We start from the raw sequence: 18,123 nt of genomic DNA on the forward strand, positions 1-18,123 counted from the left end.
CCAACTGCAAAGCCCTCTGAAAGCCTGGTTTACAATTCTAAGTATTTTATTTATTTTCTATAATCTCAGTTAGTTGTGGCTAAATGACTGACATTTCAGTTTAAAGTTAGGAAGATAAACTTCCTTAAGTGTTCCTTAAGTACTTAGAAAACGTCCCCAAAATGCACCCTGCTCACTTCTGTGAAAACGGCTCTGAAAAAAACCATCCCCCATGTGATAAAATAAAAACTGTCCTAACTTTATGAGACAATGCTGTGTTCATGTAGGACTCCATCAATCACAACACAAAGCTGATAGATTTTCGGGGGCCTTTAACTTGATATAAATGTAGATAATAATCAACACCACAGCTTTGCCAAGGTTGAAAAAAACTTCTATCTCTGCTTCTCTTTAATAACATCCTGGTCCTTTGGGTTTGGGAAATCAATGAGGGATACCTGACTTGTCTTATCAATGTCGTTCATCAAATGTGTCCACACTGTTTTGTACAATCCCTTCAGTTGTTGCAAGTTTTTATAACTTGACCTTAAATAGAAAAACACCAGGTTGTTTTCCTCATATGGGCATGATATGTTAGGCCAAAACAAGCAGCTCTGACTGCGATATGATCACAGGACCTTAAAACTGCAGTGAAACAGTAACCAATATCAACCAAACTTGGTAAAAAACGAGGCTGTAAATGCATGCCTGATGGATGCATGAACAGCTTCAACAGAAAATGAGTCAGTGGCAGATACCCTGATTCATTATAATGGATATTCTTCATGCGCCCTGTGGTGTCGGAAGATGCTTTTTTTTCTATCTGTAGAGTAAAAGGAAAACTGGCTGAGGCTGAATTGAATCACAGTCCTATAAAAAAAAAATGCCATGGCGCATGAACAGTGCATCCAGATGGCCTATGGTTCAGCTCAGCCACAGGAGGTCTCCACTACACATCAGAATATCATGTTCATCCGTGAGACCCAGAACGATTTGCAGTGGCCTTTTATGCTTTCAGTGTGATCAGACAAGCTGTAGCTCCAAACGTCAGTGAGCGACACGAGGCAGAGTTATTGAAGACACAGCACATTGGGGTTGCCGTTTTCCTTTAATTCATTTGATCCATCAAAGGATTTACAAAGCCTGCTATTTAAATGCTATTTTCTTTTTTACCAAAACGATAATACCATTCATGAATACAGCTGCACATTGTCGACATATCCGAACTCCAAGGAGATTCTTATGTGCAGAGTAGCACTTCGAAAGTCAACGAAGAGGCAATATTTCATATCATAATAGTTCTCTCTGTTAAAGATAGAAATAAATCCATGCAATATTCATCTCTAACCGTTATATTTCTTGTTTCAGATTTGGCACAATCCTTAAGATGAGGTCAGTGGGAGCGCCCTGAGGTCAGTCTCAGGTTTTTCGATTTAGGAAATAAAGACAATAATTATCCTGAAAACAATTTGAGTCAAATAGCTTGTGACAGTCCATTTCAGTTTGATTCCTAATGCGATGGCTGTTCAAGTACCATAAGGAAATTTCTTTTAATTTTACAGAAACAATAATGCAAAAAGCCTCAACCACCAAAGGGATCATATTATATTATGTAAACCGACCCTTACCGTTATTCTTAAAAAATAGTCAGATAGTATCAATAATTGCATGATTTATAAATGGTTTTTTTCTCCTAAGTATCATACAAGCTTAGTAGCACTACACGTCATGTAGCTGTCAGTGCTGTGCAACAAACCATCAATAATACGACTGATAATAACAATATTAATAACGATCATAACAATTCATCGTAAAAATTAGCAAATGCTATTCAACTACCATGTAAAGGAAATTTTTCGACAGTGTGCTTTTTCTTCCAAAAACAAACAAACGGAAAAAAGGCTGCGGGAGCACAGTGTGAAGATCACACTGCTCTCACAGAAATTGGCACTGTAACATACTGTACACTCTAAAAGACTGACAGTCCCTCGGAAACAGAGGAGGCTGTCAAAAAGGAGCGGAGGAACATGCAGGCCTCTGGTTTGGCATTAATGTCAAAGGCCTTGCCATTCACTCTAGGATAGGCAAAAAGAATCAGGCTCAGGAAACATGCCCAGAAAACAAATGAGACCGTTAAGGAAATAAAGGAAAAAAGATGTCCTGCGACTTGTAAAAATATTCCAGTCAGGGGCTTCAGGATTAACCAATAGTGTCTCTGATTTGAAGTGGATGAAGTATATGATGAGTAAATCAAAGGAGTGCCCAGGATATAGTGCATTAGAGTGGGCCTGAGAAGGAGGGTCCAGATTCATAAAACATTTTTGACCTAAGGGTTGTTTACACACTGATAACCCTGAGGAACTCATCTCACTGCTGAAACATTAGCTCTGCACCTTTCAATAAATACAGAGTATATTTATTTATTTGCAGCAGAACTGATGTGCAGCCATCTCCTTCTTATTACCAGAGCAGTTGGCACAAACAAATTATTTTCTAGGCGAGATAAGGTTTCTGTTTCTGGGCTCTTATCTGAATCTGACTGTACTGCCGCACTAAAACGAGCAGGTTAATTGTTTGTGACTCTAGAGGCAAATTGAAAGAGAAACCACTAGTGAGGGAAGTGTCAAATTTCAGTAGAGATTTCAGTAAATTTAGCTACAAATAGTCAAACGTGCACTGAGAGCAATTAAAACTAACTTAAGATATGTTCAAGATAATAAAAAAGATTAATGCTTTTTTATTCAGGTAAAGGGAAGGAAAATAAAAATTTAAAAAAGTCAAAGACACTGGGCAAATTTCTGTTTCCTGAGGCATGTTAAGATCTAGCACAATAAAAGAAAAAAAACATCTCTCATCTCATTAAGCACTGAGCAAGGCTGTTCTCTAATAACAAAGCAATAACAAACCTATTTAACAAGACATGATACGCTCATTGGGTTGCCAGTTTGGTAGTTGACTCCCCCAAAACCTTCAGCCACCAGGACAGAGCTGACCAACAACAGAGTGTCCACCTGGCAAAACTCAACTCAACGCCTATGGCCAGTAGCTTCAGGTGTGGTGAAGACAGAGAAGGCAGGCAACGCCATGCCTGCACCCATACAGCTCGACCGGCAGGTCATCAGAGGATGGTGCAGAAGAACTTCTTCTCCCGGAAAGGGTTCTCGGAGGCGGGGACTGGCATGATAAGGGGGTCGTCGCGTATGTGGGCGTCGCAGTATGCCATCAGGTCTGCAGCCGCTTTGGAGACCTGAAATGTTGAGACAAAGGAAAAGGACATGCATAGGCGATTAGATGTCTCTCTGACTATTACATTATAGCTATTAGATAAAATGAAGATGCATGTCCACCTTCTGATCACATAGATGTCTCCTTCACATGACTCCAACTCTTTACCAGAATCTTAAGTGATGTTTGGGATGTTTAAACTAGTCACATTCTATTCCAGCACACCCTGCTTTATTTACAACATTTTCAGCTATCTTGCCTTCATCAGCGTGTTGTCTGAGGTTGTTTCCGGTTTTCTGATATATAATTCATCATCTGACTTAAAAGTTCAAATCTGGCTGGGGACCTTTGCTGCCTCTTTCTCTCTCCATCTTTTACTCTCATGTCCCACTGTTGCTATCTAATAAAGGCAGAAAATACCAAACAAGCAATTGAACACTACACAGTTTAGATGCTGCTGTGGATTTATTTAGACTAATGTGATTTTTTGTTTATGGAGTTAAGTGTTGAAGTCAAACCCACTGAGGCTGACAGAAATGTTATTAGTTTTACAAGCGTTTAGTCATAAAACAAACTATTTCTGTATAATGTATTTGTATTGCATTTGATAGGGAACACTCATCCTCATCAGAGAAGGATTGTTACGGATTGGATAAACTGAGGCAGACCATAAGCCAATCATCGTCCTCCACCCCTCAGTCAAATGCCCCAGGAGGACAGAGAGGATGGGAGCTAAGCGTTCCCAGCTGGTACCTAAGGCTATTTCACTACCCAGCCTGCTACTGGCTGACTGATGTCCGGCTGCAGGAAAATAAGATGGTTGAAATATCGCACTTGAAGAAATGTCCACAGTGCACAAAAGTTATCAGGATTCATCCACTGGGGACCAGGAATGCCTTTACTAAAACCATCAAATACTCTGCAAAGATGCAGATTGGCCGACCAATATTGCCATCCATTTAGCCACACTACTACCACTGATGAATAATTGTATTTTGTGAAAAGCATTTTGAAAAGTTGGTTTGTATTATTGTTTTGTATTTATGTTCATTTATTTTTGTCTTGTACTTTTCTTCATTCGTGAAAATTAAATATTTTCTAGGTGAATTTTGCAATGTGAATGAAGCATGGAGTACTGGAGGAGAACTGTGCGACCCTTCTTGTGTGTGTTTTAATTTAGAGGGATTTGCAGTGAAGTTCACAATGGTCTGGAACTCCCTGTGTGTTTGTTCCTCGAGAAAATATTTTTGGAGCTGAACTTTTAAAGAATGTTCCTTGGTTCTTCTTTCTTTTAAATTGCATATTGTCTGTGTTTCTGATTCGTCGGTGCCTGTGGCGACTGCACTGATGCCCGTTGGCTAAGGTCAGCCTCAGGCAATAAGAACTGACAGCTCATTCAGAAGACTGACAGGTGGTAAGGCAGGACCTTGAAAGGTGGACGGGACAACACACTTTCTGCCTTGTGTAGAGTATTTTTCAAAGTCAAACGCTGACTATATCTTTTTTTACATTACGGCCAGACTGCATGTGAATGTAGGTCTCTATTGGGAGCCGAGTGGGAGGTTATGGGAGGGGGAGACAGCAAATGGAGAGCAGAGGAGCAGCTGCATCAGAGGGACTGCGAGGGCTCTGGGATCCACGTCGAGGACAGAGCCATCTGATCTCCTGTGTGCCATTTCACCTCACCCACTGCTGCCCCCACAAGAGAATACAACGCACAAAATCCATCATTCTGCCTATCAGCTTCAGTACCATTTTTATGGTCTCACAGCATAAAATAAAATGTCTAAAGGGTTGTTCAGTGATATTTCTGTTGTTTAAAAGGAACACAAAGGCAACTAAACAACTACACATTAGTCAGTCTCTCAATTCTTTCTGACTTCTGTTCCTACTGAAGATGTAAATCTATTAAACAGCTTTCAAATACTGTATATGCCTTCCCTTTTAAAAAGGCTCTGAAATCTCCTCAAATAATGAGGGCTTTGGCTACACATGAAATATTTGCCACTAAGAGCAATTGTTGGTTTTGGGCTCTTCATGTAATTGATGATTAGAAAAATATAGAAAATATAGAATATCACATGCAGTCGTATCCTTTCCTTGCAAGACACCTTTCATTTAAAAATAGATATCTAATTAAGAATAAATATCAGCATATGAATATATATTTCTTGCATCTCTGAAGCAAAATACCACAGGTTTTTTAATGTATCTTTACTTCAGTGGTCCCCCACCAAGGGTTCAGGACACTGGATACTATTAGTCCAATAGGGAATCTACAAATGCTCCAAAAGAGGTCATTGCTTCATTTTAAGGGGTCACATAAAGCAAAAAGTTCGGGAACCACTGGGTATTTCATGCTGTACAGCCACGCACGCTGCTCTGTGGGGCTGCACTTAGACAAAACAGCAAAAAAAAGAACAGCAGAGGATGGGAATATCAATAGTTTAATAGGTATTTGGTCAGTTAGGCCAACACTTATTCTGATCTAACTGGGCTATTGTATTAAGTTCATACTCTGGGGGCATATTTATATCAAATTTCTGTCTCCTAAACCTAATTCCGGCACTAATCTGAGTCTGCACAAAGTGGGTACATTATCAAAGCTGGCTCTTGCGATGCAACTAAACAGTGTAATTATTCTCATAATCAAAGAAAATGCAATAATTATACTATCATGTAACTGCAGCCAGAGTTTCTGCAGAGAACGGGAGCCCCACAGGACAAAAAGTGGTATTGCACAGTGTGTCATTAGGCCCAGACTGACTGTAATTACACTGCAGCCCCGTGATGGAAGGAGAGTCCTTCTAATTAGCACAGATCACATTCCTTTGGCTGATTGAGCAATTAATGAGAACGTGCTGATCCCTCAATCAGCAGCACAGAGACTCTTCTTGTCACTGATACACTCTCTCTTTCACTCTCTCCCTTAATTAAATTTAAGGGATCGCCCAACGCGGCCAACTGTCTGTTTCCTCGTCTTTCTTTGTACTTTTTTCTGCTTTCATTTGCAGCCACGTTCTACTTCAGTGGTTCTTTTTTCAGGCCGTTGGAAAAAAGTTGAAGAATGACTTGGATCTCCATATCTGATGTGCCAAGTGGTTATTAAAGCACAAACAGCTGCCTGCCTTTCAGTCATCAAACTGCTGCTGCTTAGAAAATAAAACGTGTGTGAAATCATGCTGATCACACTGAAATTCTATGTTAAGAGTGACACACCAACTCTCCCATATAAAGTTATTTTCTCACTTTTGAATTAGCAAAAATGTTATATAAATAACTTAATATAATATTTATAACTGCCTAAGGTCTAATGTGGTCTGCTGCCTTAATCAGTGGAAACGTTTTTCCTCCTTAATGCATTCATTAAGTTTTTCTTGGAACATTATTATAGCTAATAATTTATTAAGAAATGTGAGCACTGAAACAAAGAGTAAAGCTGTATGTGAACCCAGTGCCTTTTGTCGAATATTTCAGATAAATGTGCTCATAATTGGCTGAAAACCAAACTTTAATAATGTCACGTTTTACTTGATTACAAATTACATGGTGTTTTTTTAAGAGTTGAGAAGTTCTGGTCTGATCAAACACCTACTACAATAATTTAATGAACTCATATGTGCCTACCAAGCAAAGGAACAAGGTTGGTTGTCTTTTTGTAAAAAGAAACTAACACAGCTTTGTCTCTCGCAAAGATGACAACAAATGAGATCAAATGAGACGGCAGAAGTCAATTATTCAGAAAGCTCAAGTATTTGTCAGACCCACTATGGAGCAGAGTGGAAGCATTTCAGATATAGATCAGACCTGACATTTAAATTAATTAACATTCAGGTGTGACATGTCTTTTGCCATAAAATGCTAAGCTCCTCTTGAATTAGTCAAATCAAACATCTCAAAATCAACTCATAGAATCAATTATAGTGGAAGTTGATATTGGATTTGCTTTATTTGCCAGCGATTATGACTTTGCAGCGATTTTGTTGACACTTTGGAATTTCTTTTTTTTCCCACCCCGCTGTTACGGTATGATGTGTCGTGAACGTGGCATCAGTCTTAGTCTTTACTCAAACATTTTACTGTCTTTTAAGTATCCGAAGCCAGCCTGAGAAGAATCAAAAGCAGCACAGATATCAACAACTTCAACTGCTATCTACCATCGCCTAAAATTATTTCCATTTTGCTGAAACAGCTAAAGTTGCGGGCTCTGTCTAAAAACTGGAAGAACTAGCAGCAACTGTCGCCCAAGACCCCAAGAAGAGAAGACAGGATGCTGTGTCTAATCACTTTGTCTAATAAAGTACCTGAAAGGGTGAATCTTACTACACTTTTAAATAGTACTAATATAATAATGTCACAGACTGTTATTATTAAAAGGAATTATCATTCAATCATAAATTAATACAACTGAACACATAGAGGCTTCAAGATATATTATGATTTGCAATTTAATGGCAATATTGATGCAGTTTCACTCAATTTACTGTTTGAGGTGAAAAACAGGGATTCAATCATTTTTTCTCAATTTATAGTTTGGAATTAAATATTTTATAATCTAAACGATTTTCGGTATGCTTTGTGTTTGAGGTAACTATTGGTTTGTCCATTCTGGGTTAGCGTAGAAACATGGTGGACTCTGTGAAAGAAGACCTGCTCCCTATATAGATACGAAAGGCTTATTCTTACAAAAACACAAGGATTCTTAGTTTCAGGTGATTGATTATATACTGATGAAAACACAATGAATACTTTATTTAATTTCTGACAATAGATCCCCCTAACTCAACACACTGGCCTTATACTCTTCTCATTAAAAATAACATGTAAATATCTGAAAAGATTTAAATGAGACGAGTGGTGCCAAAAAGTCAACTTGTAGGTTAAATCAGAGGTCTTCCTGATACATCTTGTGACTAGTAGTTCTCTTGAATACCTATGTTGAATACACTTCCTGTAAGTCGCTTTGGATAAAAGCGTCTGCTAAATGACTGTAATGTAATGTAATGTAATGTAATCTTCCAAACCCTGATTACATGTTGGGGATAATCACTTTATTTTTTTAAGAAGAGGTGGTTTTCTTGGAAGCAGCCTTTGTTGTGCTGAGTAGGGATGATGGTGTATGGCAGGCTTCCAGGCCCTGGCTATAATGCTGAGCGAACAGCCTCGGGGCTGTGGGGCAATCATTCCCTCAGCACATGAGGGGCATACCGAATGAGATGGTGTCACGGCCTTTAAGTTGCACAAGAGGTGGTTCATGAACAGCCACCCCTTCATACACCAAAAACATATTCACGAAATATAGCTGTTTATTGGGGTGAAAACAACATGCAGTAAAAACAATGACTTCTAGGAATGGTTTGATTTAAGGAGTGGATAATAGACATCTCTATTTACAGTTAGAATATTATGACATTTTAAAGTATGGTGACTGAACTCAAATGCCATAAAGAGCATAAAGGGCTCAAATGTCAATGTTTAACCAAGTGCTGTTTGATAAGGACACATACTCTTTATGAGGCCTGAACTGATTGAGCTGCAGGAGGGTATGGGTATCAGGAATATGATTATTAGGTAGAACAAGCAAGCAAATTTGAATGTCCACATTTTCTTTGATGCAACTGGGAATTTGAACCAGGACAATCTTTGGGATCAGACTCAGAGAAGGTGACCCAAATTGGTAGAAAACTAATGTCAGAAGTGGTCAACAATCACCGAAGCCCAGCATGCCTCTGCTTGGGTCTCCCAGCTGTTGACAGTGGATAAACTCTGACAGAGAGGTGGCGACACCGGCTCTTTTAAGGTGAACTGAAGATTCATGTTACGACTGTTAGAAGATGCTCTAAACTAAGGTGGGAAACATTAATTTAGTTGTCAGGCCACTGTAGCCAGCTGCTTATCTCTGCTTGACGCTAGAGCTCAAGGTTGCATTAGCTGCTACTAGCACAACAGACCTGAATCTCTGTACAAACTGTCGACTACCAAGTTAGAACGTAGGCTCAAGGTTTTGACGAGGTAGAAGAATGTACGGAATATAAAAGATGATATATATCTGGTTCTGCTTCATGAATTCTGATCCTTTTTTAAAAAAACTGTCCGACATTGTTATCGGAGTGCATTGCTAAATTCGCGGAGTGCTCTTTTAAAGAACAGAAACTTCATGAAGGACAGATACAAGGGCATGGTGATGGTTTACTGCTACTGCATCAGTCCTTCCAATATATGGTATGCAGTCAGAATGCATTGAGATGGCAAATAGTGCGCAACAGTGGACATTGGTATCAACATAAGGAACTTATCTTGAATTCTTATCTGAACCATTCTCAAGTCTCTCTCTTCATTACATGTGAAGCTGGAAAGAGCAGCGGTTAGCTTAGCTTAGCATAAAGACTGTACACCAGGTGAAACAGCTAGCCTGGCTGACACTGAAGGTAACAAAATTCCCCTTCCAAGCCCTCTAAAGCTCACTAATCAACGTTATATCTTGTTTGTTTAATTTGTACAAAAACGGAATTCTTACTTCCAACCAACCAGATATAATGAAATGTAACGTGGTAGTGAGCTTTTGAGGTACTGAATTTAGAGCCAGTTTAGCTGTTTCCAGCCTTTATATTATACTAAGCTAACCAGCTGCTGGCTGTAGCTTCATATTTACAGTGGACATCAGATTGGCATCAATCTTTTCAACTGACTCTCGCGAATAAGCGTATTTCCCAAAAAAATATTAAACAATTTCTTTTAAGATTCTCTGTCTCCTCTGTCCTGATTCTCCTGGACCTGTCAGCGGCGTTTGACACGGTGAACCACCAGATCCTCCTCTCCACCCTCGAGGGGATGGGCGTCTCAGGCTCTGCACTCTCCCTGTTTGCGTCCTACCTGACAGGCCGATCCTACCAGGTGACATGGAGAGGGGCCGTGTCGGAACCACGCATGCTGACTACAGGGGTCCCACAAGGCTCAGTTCTGGGCCCCCTCCTCTTCTCGCTCTACACAACATCTCTGGGTTCTGTTATTCGCTCGCATGACTTCTCTTACCATTGTTATGCCGATGACACCCAGCTGGTCTTGTCATTTCCTCCCGGTGACACCCAAGTGGAGGCACGCATTGCTGCGTGCTTGGCTGACATCTCGAAGTGGATGGCGACACACCACCTGAAGCTCAACCTGGACAAAACCGAGCTACTGTTCCTCCCGGGGAAGGGCTGCCCGCACCGAGACCTGTCCATCACCATTGATGATGCCGTGGTGACGCCAACTCGGACTGTGAGGAATCTGGGTGTGATCCTGGACGACCAACTGTCGTTCTCAGCAAACATTGCATCGGTCACACGCTCCTGCAGATTCCTCCTCTACAACATCAGGAGGATTCGCCCCTTCCTCACTGATGAGACGGCGCAGGTGCTCATCCAGGCTCTGGTCATCTCCCGCCTGGACTACTGCAACTCACTACTTGCCGGAGCCCCGGCGTCGGCCATCAGACCCCTGGAGCTTGTCCAGAAAGCTGCAGCACGTCTGGTGTTCAATCGCCCCAAGTTCTCTCACACAACTTCCCTTCTCCGTTCTCTACACTGGCTCCCTGTAAGAGCTCGCATCCAGTTTAAGACTCTGGTGCTAGCCTACAGAGCAGTGAAAGGAACAGCTCCTTCCTATCTCCAGGCCTTGGTCAAGCCCTACACCCCCGCCCAACCACTTCGCTCTGCTGCCTCGGGGCGATTGGTTGCCCCGTCGCTCAGAGGTCCCTGCGGCCGATCCACCCGGTCACAGCTTTTTTCTGTCCTGGCCCCTCAGTGGTGGAATGAACTCCCCACCGACGTCAGGACAGCAGAGTCGCTGCCCATCTTTAGGTGCAGGCTGAAAACTCACCTCTTCAAGAAGTACTACCCTGACCCTTCCTCGTAGCATTTATTGCATTTGTATTAGTTGTTGCACTCACTGTATTCGTATCAGTTCGCTGCACTTATTGAATTCGTATTTGTTTACTGCACTTATCCTATTCGTAGTAGTTTGTAGCACTTATTATATTCGTATTAGTCTGTTGCAATTATTGTTTTCGTAGTAATTTGCCTCTGCACTATACTTTTGCTCTGGTTTATGCTTTAAGATGCTTGTTTAAGAAAGGAGATGCACTTATGACTTCTGGTGACTAGTAGTTCTCTTGAATACCTATGTTGAATACACTTCCTGTAAGTCGCTTTGGATAAAAGCGTCTGCTAAATGACTGTAATGTAATGTAATGTAAAGAGGATATTGTACTGTTATATACACTGAATATTTCTAAATCAGTGGGGGTTACACACAGATCTTTATCACGTTAATCACATTAAATAGAGACCTAACAAAGCGTGTAGCTGCATAAGTGGCAATAAGTGGCAAGTACAACAACTGATAATGTTTTTAGAATAATGTTCACCAGCCAGATTGATTTATAAATCCACACATTGCATATGTGGTAAAATAGAAACACATGCAAATATTTGCTCAGACACAGGTAAAAATAAAAACCCTGTACCTTTATCCTATCCATACAGGCCTCCATCTTCAGCTGCTCCACAGATTTCCTGGCTTGGGAGATGCTGGCTGTGCTGTTGTTGGCGATACCGTCCTTCATGGTGCTCCTGTAACACCAAACACAGGCACAAAAGGGGGACACATAGAGTCAATGAACATCACATTAAATCAACAAAGCAGCATCCCCCCCTGGCGATGTCTCTACCCCCCCTCGGAGCAGCCATTCTCTGCCACAACCTTTTTATTTAAAGGACCCATTTTGTCTGGGGGATTCTGTTTTACAGCAGCCAAGCTCCATTTTATCTGAAGAAAGAGCTTAAAAAGGCAGCAGCTGGACAGCAATTTGTCATTTTACAGTCTGTGCTCATGCATGATTGTTTTTTTTGTTTTCTGGTCAAGTTGCTCTTATTTGCTCAAGGGCGTTAAAGCACGCATTTAGGGGTTTATGTCGCCTTATTTCCTTTGAATTATCAGTTCTTGGACCCTTCCAAGGGAATCAGACCTGCAACTTTCCTTCCTCTGCGCCGGCACCTACAGATTTGAGAAGAACACTCAACTTTCTCCACAGTGTGCATCAATGCAACTGCAGAGATTGAATCTGCCCCATTGTAATCAGCCTTTCTGTGCATCTAGCAATATGCAACCTAAAGACTACATCTTGCTCTCATTTTGGGCCCCTTGACCCCCTACTCCTGAAATGTCCCAGTATGGCACTTCAGGAGGTGAGAAATGACACCTGACCACAGATGTGTCTTATAACAATTTGCATGAAAACATGACTGAGGTGGGGTGCTGTTGACTCAAAATCACACTCACTGTGGAATTTTCTTTTTGCATCGATTTGCTTATTTATTACATTTACATCGAATCTAACTGTATTCAAACGGATATTATCATGCAGATGTTTTGTAAAGGGGGATGCAGACGGTTAATTCATTTTCCAATCCCACCCTTCATGGCTCTAAAGCCAATTTATAGGTTTTTATTCACACCCTCGTAGGAAGCTATCAGGCCTTTTCCATTTAGGTTTCCCTTCGAGTCGCCCATCCTCAAGCTCACACGGCTACGTTAGGGGCTTTAACGGGCTCTACACCGTTTTATCCGAATGTAACGATGCTAATTGTTGATGCAGATCTGTCAAACATGGGCGACTCTTATTTCTAAAGGGATGAAATTGTGGACACACGCCGTGCGAGCTGCGGCCCTGGTCAGAGCAGAAGACAGAAACCCCACATCACGAGGAAAAAAAACAAAAAAAACCCAAATGATTTTGCATGCAGGATTTACATTAAACAACATATTGATGCCTCGTTGCATTGCTCGGCTATGAGCATAATAATGTAGGCTACGGCCGCCGACCTACCTGAAATGTGCCAATGGTTTTCCAATTTGGAGAATTCCGGGTTGACTCCACCCAACACCACACACACACACACACACACACACACACACACACACAAAAAAAAAAAAAAAAAAAGAGGATCTGTCAAATATCAAATGATAAGAAGGAAATCCCAGCCTCGTTTCGGTCTGGACTGAACCCGAGGAGGTAAATCCTGGCGTTTTAATTTCGCCTCAGCGGTTCGCTCAGCGCGAGTCGTGCGTATTCCGTGTAGGAAGATGAGATCCAAGCGGTGAGGTCTTGGTAAGCACCGCGGCTGGACTTGGAGAGATGTTACGCATGCAGCAGGGGGGGAAACCTCTGTATGACGATCAGATACAGGCTGTAGGGCAGGGAGCACTCGATCAGTGGACCCGTAGCTGCAGCAGCAGCAACAAGCCGGGATGCGTTTCTGCTGTACAAACTGGCCCTAAACGCAGCGAGACAGCCCATTAGTCGAATAAGCATCCGCTGGTTTTTCTAATTTGCTTTATTGCTGCAGAAGGCACCTGAGATCTGCAGGCTTCCCCATTTCATTTTTTACATCAGCTTTGACATCACCGGGTTCCCCCCCATAGTAACTCATGGGCCTCATCCAGAACAACGCTGATCTTTGGGGGGGGGATTTGCATTGCAGTTCTCGATTCCATCGATTTAAATCATAATCAATTTTCCCCTAGTCATGCTTCTGATCTAATACAGTAATGTATGCAGTATCACCTAGGTTTCTTCTCGCGTTAGTGCCCCTGAAAGCACCACGCAAATAGACACAAACCACAAGATGTTGTCATATCTCTTCAAATATTTATATATATTTATAATATACTCATCACTTTGTTTGTCCATACATACACACACACACACACACACACGCACATATATACAAACAGAAATAAACATAAAACATGTCCTTCAGAACCTTAATCCATGATGCCAAAACCAGCCAAGAGAGGTGATTTCAACTCAAGACAATGATCTTAAATTATGCATAGCTTAAGTTATCAACAGAAAAAATATATTTCCTTCTGTGTCAGATAGCACAAAAAACACATCGCCAATTATAACATTTTCCTCTTGTCTTTTGCCACGTTCTCAGTAAAAGGGGGGAAAACATTCATACAATCTCACATGAGGATGTATGAGAGAAAAGAAAAGGTTTTGGATCTCATAGACATACACTTTTATACATTTTAAGGAGGAAATGTATGTACACATGAAAGAAAACACAGTAAACAAACAGTAACATCATGTCCTGTACAGGCCTGTTGCTGCACACAACAAGGGTCCTGGTGGAATGAGAAGGAAAAAAAAAAAAATCAAGATAACAACACAAAAGGAATGATGCCATGAAATATTCCCTTTCTCGTAAACAAGTCAAAAAACAAGTGTGAAATTTAAGACATCATTATTTTTTTATCACAGAAGGCTCACTGCATCTTCACAGCTGTGTTAAAACAAACTCATGACAAAAATGACCTATTGCGTGTCTGATATTGCTTTCTTGATTAGACTTATTATTGGAATTAAATCAAAGCTCAGTTCATGTTAAGACCACAGATCATTGGCTCTCCTTGAATTGAATGGTAGCTGATAAAAAAAAAAGTGCTTTTACTATCATTTCACACATATTATAGAGACAAACTGAAAGTATCGTAGGTAAAGTGGGAATGTAAAGAATAGCTGCATGGACCCATGAATGATGGGTTAAGGAAAGCGATATTTGGTTGAGTGTTTCCTGGACTGATGAGTGTAGTGTATAGGATTATGAAATATGCTGTAAACCTCATCAGTGCAGGAAACGCTAACTGTTCTAACCTCAGTCAGCTGGACATTATGCTCTTCACCACGCCCACCCAACTACTGCACTCTTTTTCGTAGCTCAGCAATGGGGCGTTCAGGTGATTCCTCTTGGCTTCTTCTGCTGCTGCTTCAGGAATCTAATGCGGTTTGTTAATTTCTCAGAATTTCAGCAAACTAAATTAAGTAGTGAAAAGGTTTAAGTGCATTTGAGTAGTCAGTAAAACACAAGGAAAGTAAAGAAGGAAAGATGAGCCTCCGTGGTGCTCTAATAAATAAATAAATGAATATCAACATTTCTCAATGCAAGAGGACAGGTTCAACCAAGGCAGGCCTTATTAAAGGAGTATCATGACAATACATGTCACATCCACATACATTCTGTCAAGGTCAGCATCGTTCTAGCATGCAAAAGTAGGACACAACAACAGGCAACACAAGGAACAGTTCATCCCATCGTCCCCCGACTGAGCTCCAATGCAGCTCAGTGATGCAGGGCTATGACACTAGTGTGCAGACTTGAGTGGAGCAGACAGCCCAGCAGACAGCCCAGCAGAGTGGCGTCTCACTCCCACAGAGCGGGACATCTCCTGGTGACAGACGCGAGGAGGGGCTCCCTCCCTCCTAGCTACTGCAGCGTCAGCAGGACGCGCTCGCCGAGCTCTGGCAGCAATCTGTCATACGACGCGCTGCGGGAGATACAAGTGCTGCCGAGGTGAGAGACGGGGGTCTTAACACTTTGGGTCTGGCTTTAGCCAGATGATAGCAGCTTACCAGGAAACAGGGGGAAAAAAAATCAACATCAGGCAAGGATCTGCACAGCAAAAACTCAACAGCAATTAACAAAATAATAAGACTTAACAAATCAAACACTCCCTCAGAAATACATTTTGTATATAAAGTGTCTGTTGCAGCCTCAGCCAAATATTCATCCACTCTACCCAACATTCCACTTCAGTATGTTTATAAATATATATTTTTATACATATAATACTATTTTCATAATCATTTCATGATGCTGGGAGCGGCTGTGGTAGAGTTTGCTCAGCTGGGGATGGCTTTAGTTAAGAGTTAGGGGAGGGTTCAGGGATGTTGAGGCCATGCTGACAGATCCTCCTCCCTGTCAGTGCAGAGAGGAGGTGGAGGAGGAGGGGAAGGGGGGGGAGGAGGGGGAGGGGGCTCCTCTTGCTGAGAACTGGTCAGTAGTAAACATCAGACACGAAGTCAGCCTGCAGCGTAGCTGCTCAGGAAGGAGTAGAACATGGGGAGCTTCATGCGCTGCTGGTCCCGCCGACACCACGCCATCACTGTGCCCTCGCTGTTGGCTGTGTAGAGGTGGTGGCCGTCACACGAGTAGGTCAGGCTGAGGCATGCAGGAGGAGACAATATCATCAGTATTCCCAACAGAATCACACATATATTTTGGCAAGTGGCATCACATAAAAGCAAAGAATAACAATCTTTGTAGCTCTGATGAGATACCTGATGATGGGTTTGCTTGACTTGGAAAAGGTGATCTCTCTCACTGGTTTTAAATCCCAGGTGCTCCACAGCCTGGAAATATTTCATACATACATTACATTACATTACAGTCATTTAGCAGACGCTTTTATCCAAAGCGACTTACAATCAGTAGTATATTACATATCATTCACCCATTCACACACTGATGACAGGCTACCATGCAAGGTGCCACCATCAGACTCTAACTAACATTCATGCAACATCCAGTCCACACCGATGGCAAGCCTTCGGGAGCAACTTGGGGTTAAGTGTCTTGCCCAAGGACACATCGACTGCCGAAGCCGGGTATCGAACCACCGACCCTCTGATTGGAGAACTACCTTGCTCTCCACTACGCCACATACAAAACACTAGTGTGAATAAATTATTGTCTTGAGTAAGGGAGCACATAAATGTGAAAAAACGAGTGCCCGCTCACCTTACGACGCCGTTCTCCAGCCCACCGGCGATGACGTTGACGGACACGCCCTCCGGCTGGTTGGAGAAGGCCACGGAGCAAATGATCTCTCTGCAGTGGACGTGACCGATGAGGTCACCGTTCACCGTCCACAGACGCAGGTCGCTGCCTCCGCCCACTGCATACACAGAATCGTGTCAAACATTGTGTCAGTCTGGAAAAGTGGCATGATAAACTCTGAGAGGAGACTGAGCAGAGCGGTCTTCACCTGAGTCACAAACTGTTGCGATGTCACCCGTGGTCTCGCTGGCGGACACTGCAGTCACTGGGCTTTTGTGGCCTGTGAGGCTTTGTACATAACAGAGCCTGAAGAAACACAGAGCATCACTTTACTTTAGATTTCTCGTCATCATTTGATATTCGCACAAAAAGACAAAATATATCATTAAAGCTTTTCTTTTTTTCCCCCCCCTATCTCTCACACACACACTGACCTGTTGAGGTCCCAGAGGATACAGGTGCCATCTTGGCTGACACTGATGAGGATGCTGTAGGGTTTGCAGACAAACAGGCTGGTGACTTCCCCTGTGTGTCCGTATAGATGAACCTGAGATTCCACCTCCATCTCTGACGGCTATGGAAAGACACATATCAGAGACCATATACAGAGGACATGCAGGACTGAATAGTTGCATATAGCTCAGAATTAGCATGGATGAAGTACCTCGGTTTTTACTGTGTCCTACAAAACACTACATTAATGAATCTCCAACAGGATTTTCTGAACAGCACAAATCAATTGCTATTGAAACACCCTTCAGAGACAGAAAAAAACCCAGGAAATCTAGATGCCTATTGGTGGGGACCAATGAAAGTCTAAAAAGCCTCTCTGATGACTGAACTCCCAGACCTGTAATCCCACTTGTAGGCTCAGTGGAAATGTGTTTCAAGGGCAACTGTGATGTGACTAATGAAGCCCAGCGTTTGAGTTTGAGCACGGTGAGGCGGTCTAAACAGGGGTAGGTGTGTGTGTGTGTGTGTGTGTGTGTGTGTGTGTGTGTGTGTGTGTGTGTGTGGTGTGGGGGGGGGTAATGGGAGTCAGGTGGGTGGATTGGGTGTTGATGTGGAGGCGGAAGGTTAGAGGGGGACGTCGCCATGGAAACCCACCGTTGTGGTGGTGAAGCGGTTGCTGTAGGCGGTGATGACTCCACACTTGCTGCCTGTAAATAGCTGGCAGCCATCAGGCACCCAGGCGCAGCTGGTCACCTGCAGGAGAGAGAGAGACAGACGGTTGGACGGAGGAAAGAGAAACCTG

General features: G+C 42.3%; 2 protein-coding genes across 2 annotated transcripts in view; both read right to left on the reverse strand.

The window, feature by feature from the left end:
- Positions 1-1,076: 1,076 nt before the first annotated feature.
- On the reverse strand, positions 1,077-13,124 carry LOC129092323 (guanine nucleotide-binding protein G(I)/G(S)/G(O) subunit gamma-4). The gene is made up of 3 exons (XM_054600234.1): positions 13,073-13,124; positions 11,711-11,816; positions 1,077-3,226 (listed from the first exon to the last, which is right to left on the reverse strand). Exons 2-3 carry the CDS (start codon positions 11,807-11,809, stop codon positions 3,098-3,100), a joined length of 228 nt encoding a protein of 75 aa, XP_054456209.1. The 5' UTR covers positions 11,810-11,816; positions 13,073-13,124; the 3' UTR covers positions 1,077-3,097.
- Positions 13,125-13,889: 765 nt separating this feature from the next.
- The window catches only part of lyst (lysosomal trafficking regulator), a 55,144-nt gene continuing 50,910 nt past the window's right edge, over positions 13,890-18,123 (reverse strand). Inside the window, 6 exon segments of the mRNA XM_054599729.1 lie at positions 13,890-16,250; positions 16,370-16,441; positions 16,830-16,986; positions 17,077-17,174; positions 17,303-17,442; positions 17,976-18,074. Of these exon segments, the coding sequence (XP_054455704.1) occupies positions 16,112-16,250; positions 16,370-16,441; positions 16,830-16,986; positions 17,077-17,174; positions 17,303-17,442; positions 17,976-18,074 (705 nt within the window). The 3' untranslated portion in view covers positions 13,890-16,111.

This window comes from Anoplopoma fimbria, chromosome 6 (genome assembly GCF_027596085.1).
Source record: "Anoplopoma fimbria isolate UVic2021 breed Golden Eagle Sablefish chromosome 6, Afim_UVic_2022, whole genome shotgun sequence".
Lineage (NCBI taxonomy): Eukaryota > Metazoa > Chordata > Actinopteri > Perciformes > Anoplopomatidae > Anoplopoma > Anoplopoma fimbria.

Coding starts and splice junctions, on each gene's coding strand:
- LOC129092323 (XM_054600234.1), bottom strand. CDS start 11,809: ATGAAGGACGGTATCGCCAACAACAGCACAGCCAGCATCTCCCAAGCC. Junction 3,227..11,710: donor CCTGTATGGATAGGATAAAG/GTACAGGGTTTT, acceptor TCAACATTTCAG/GTCTCCAAAGCGGCTGCAGA.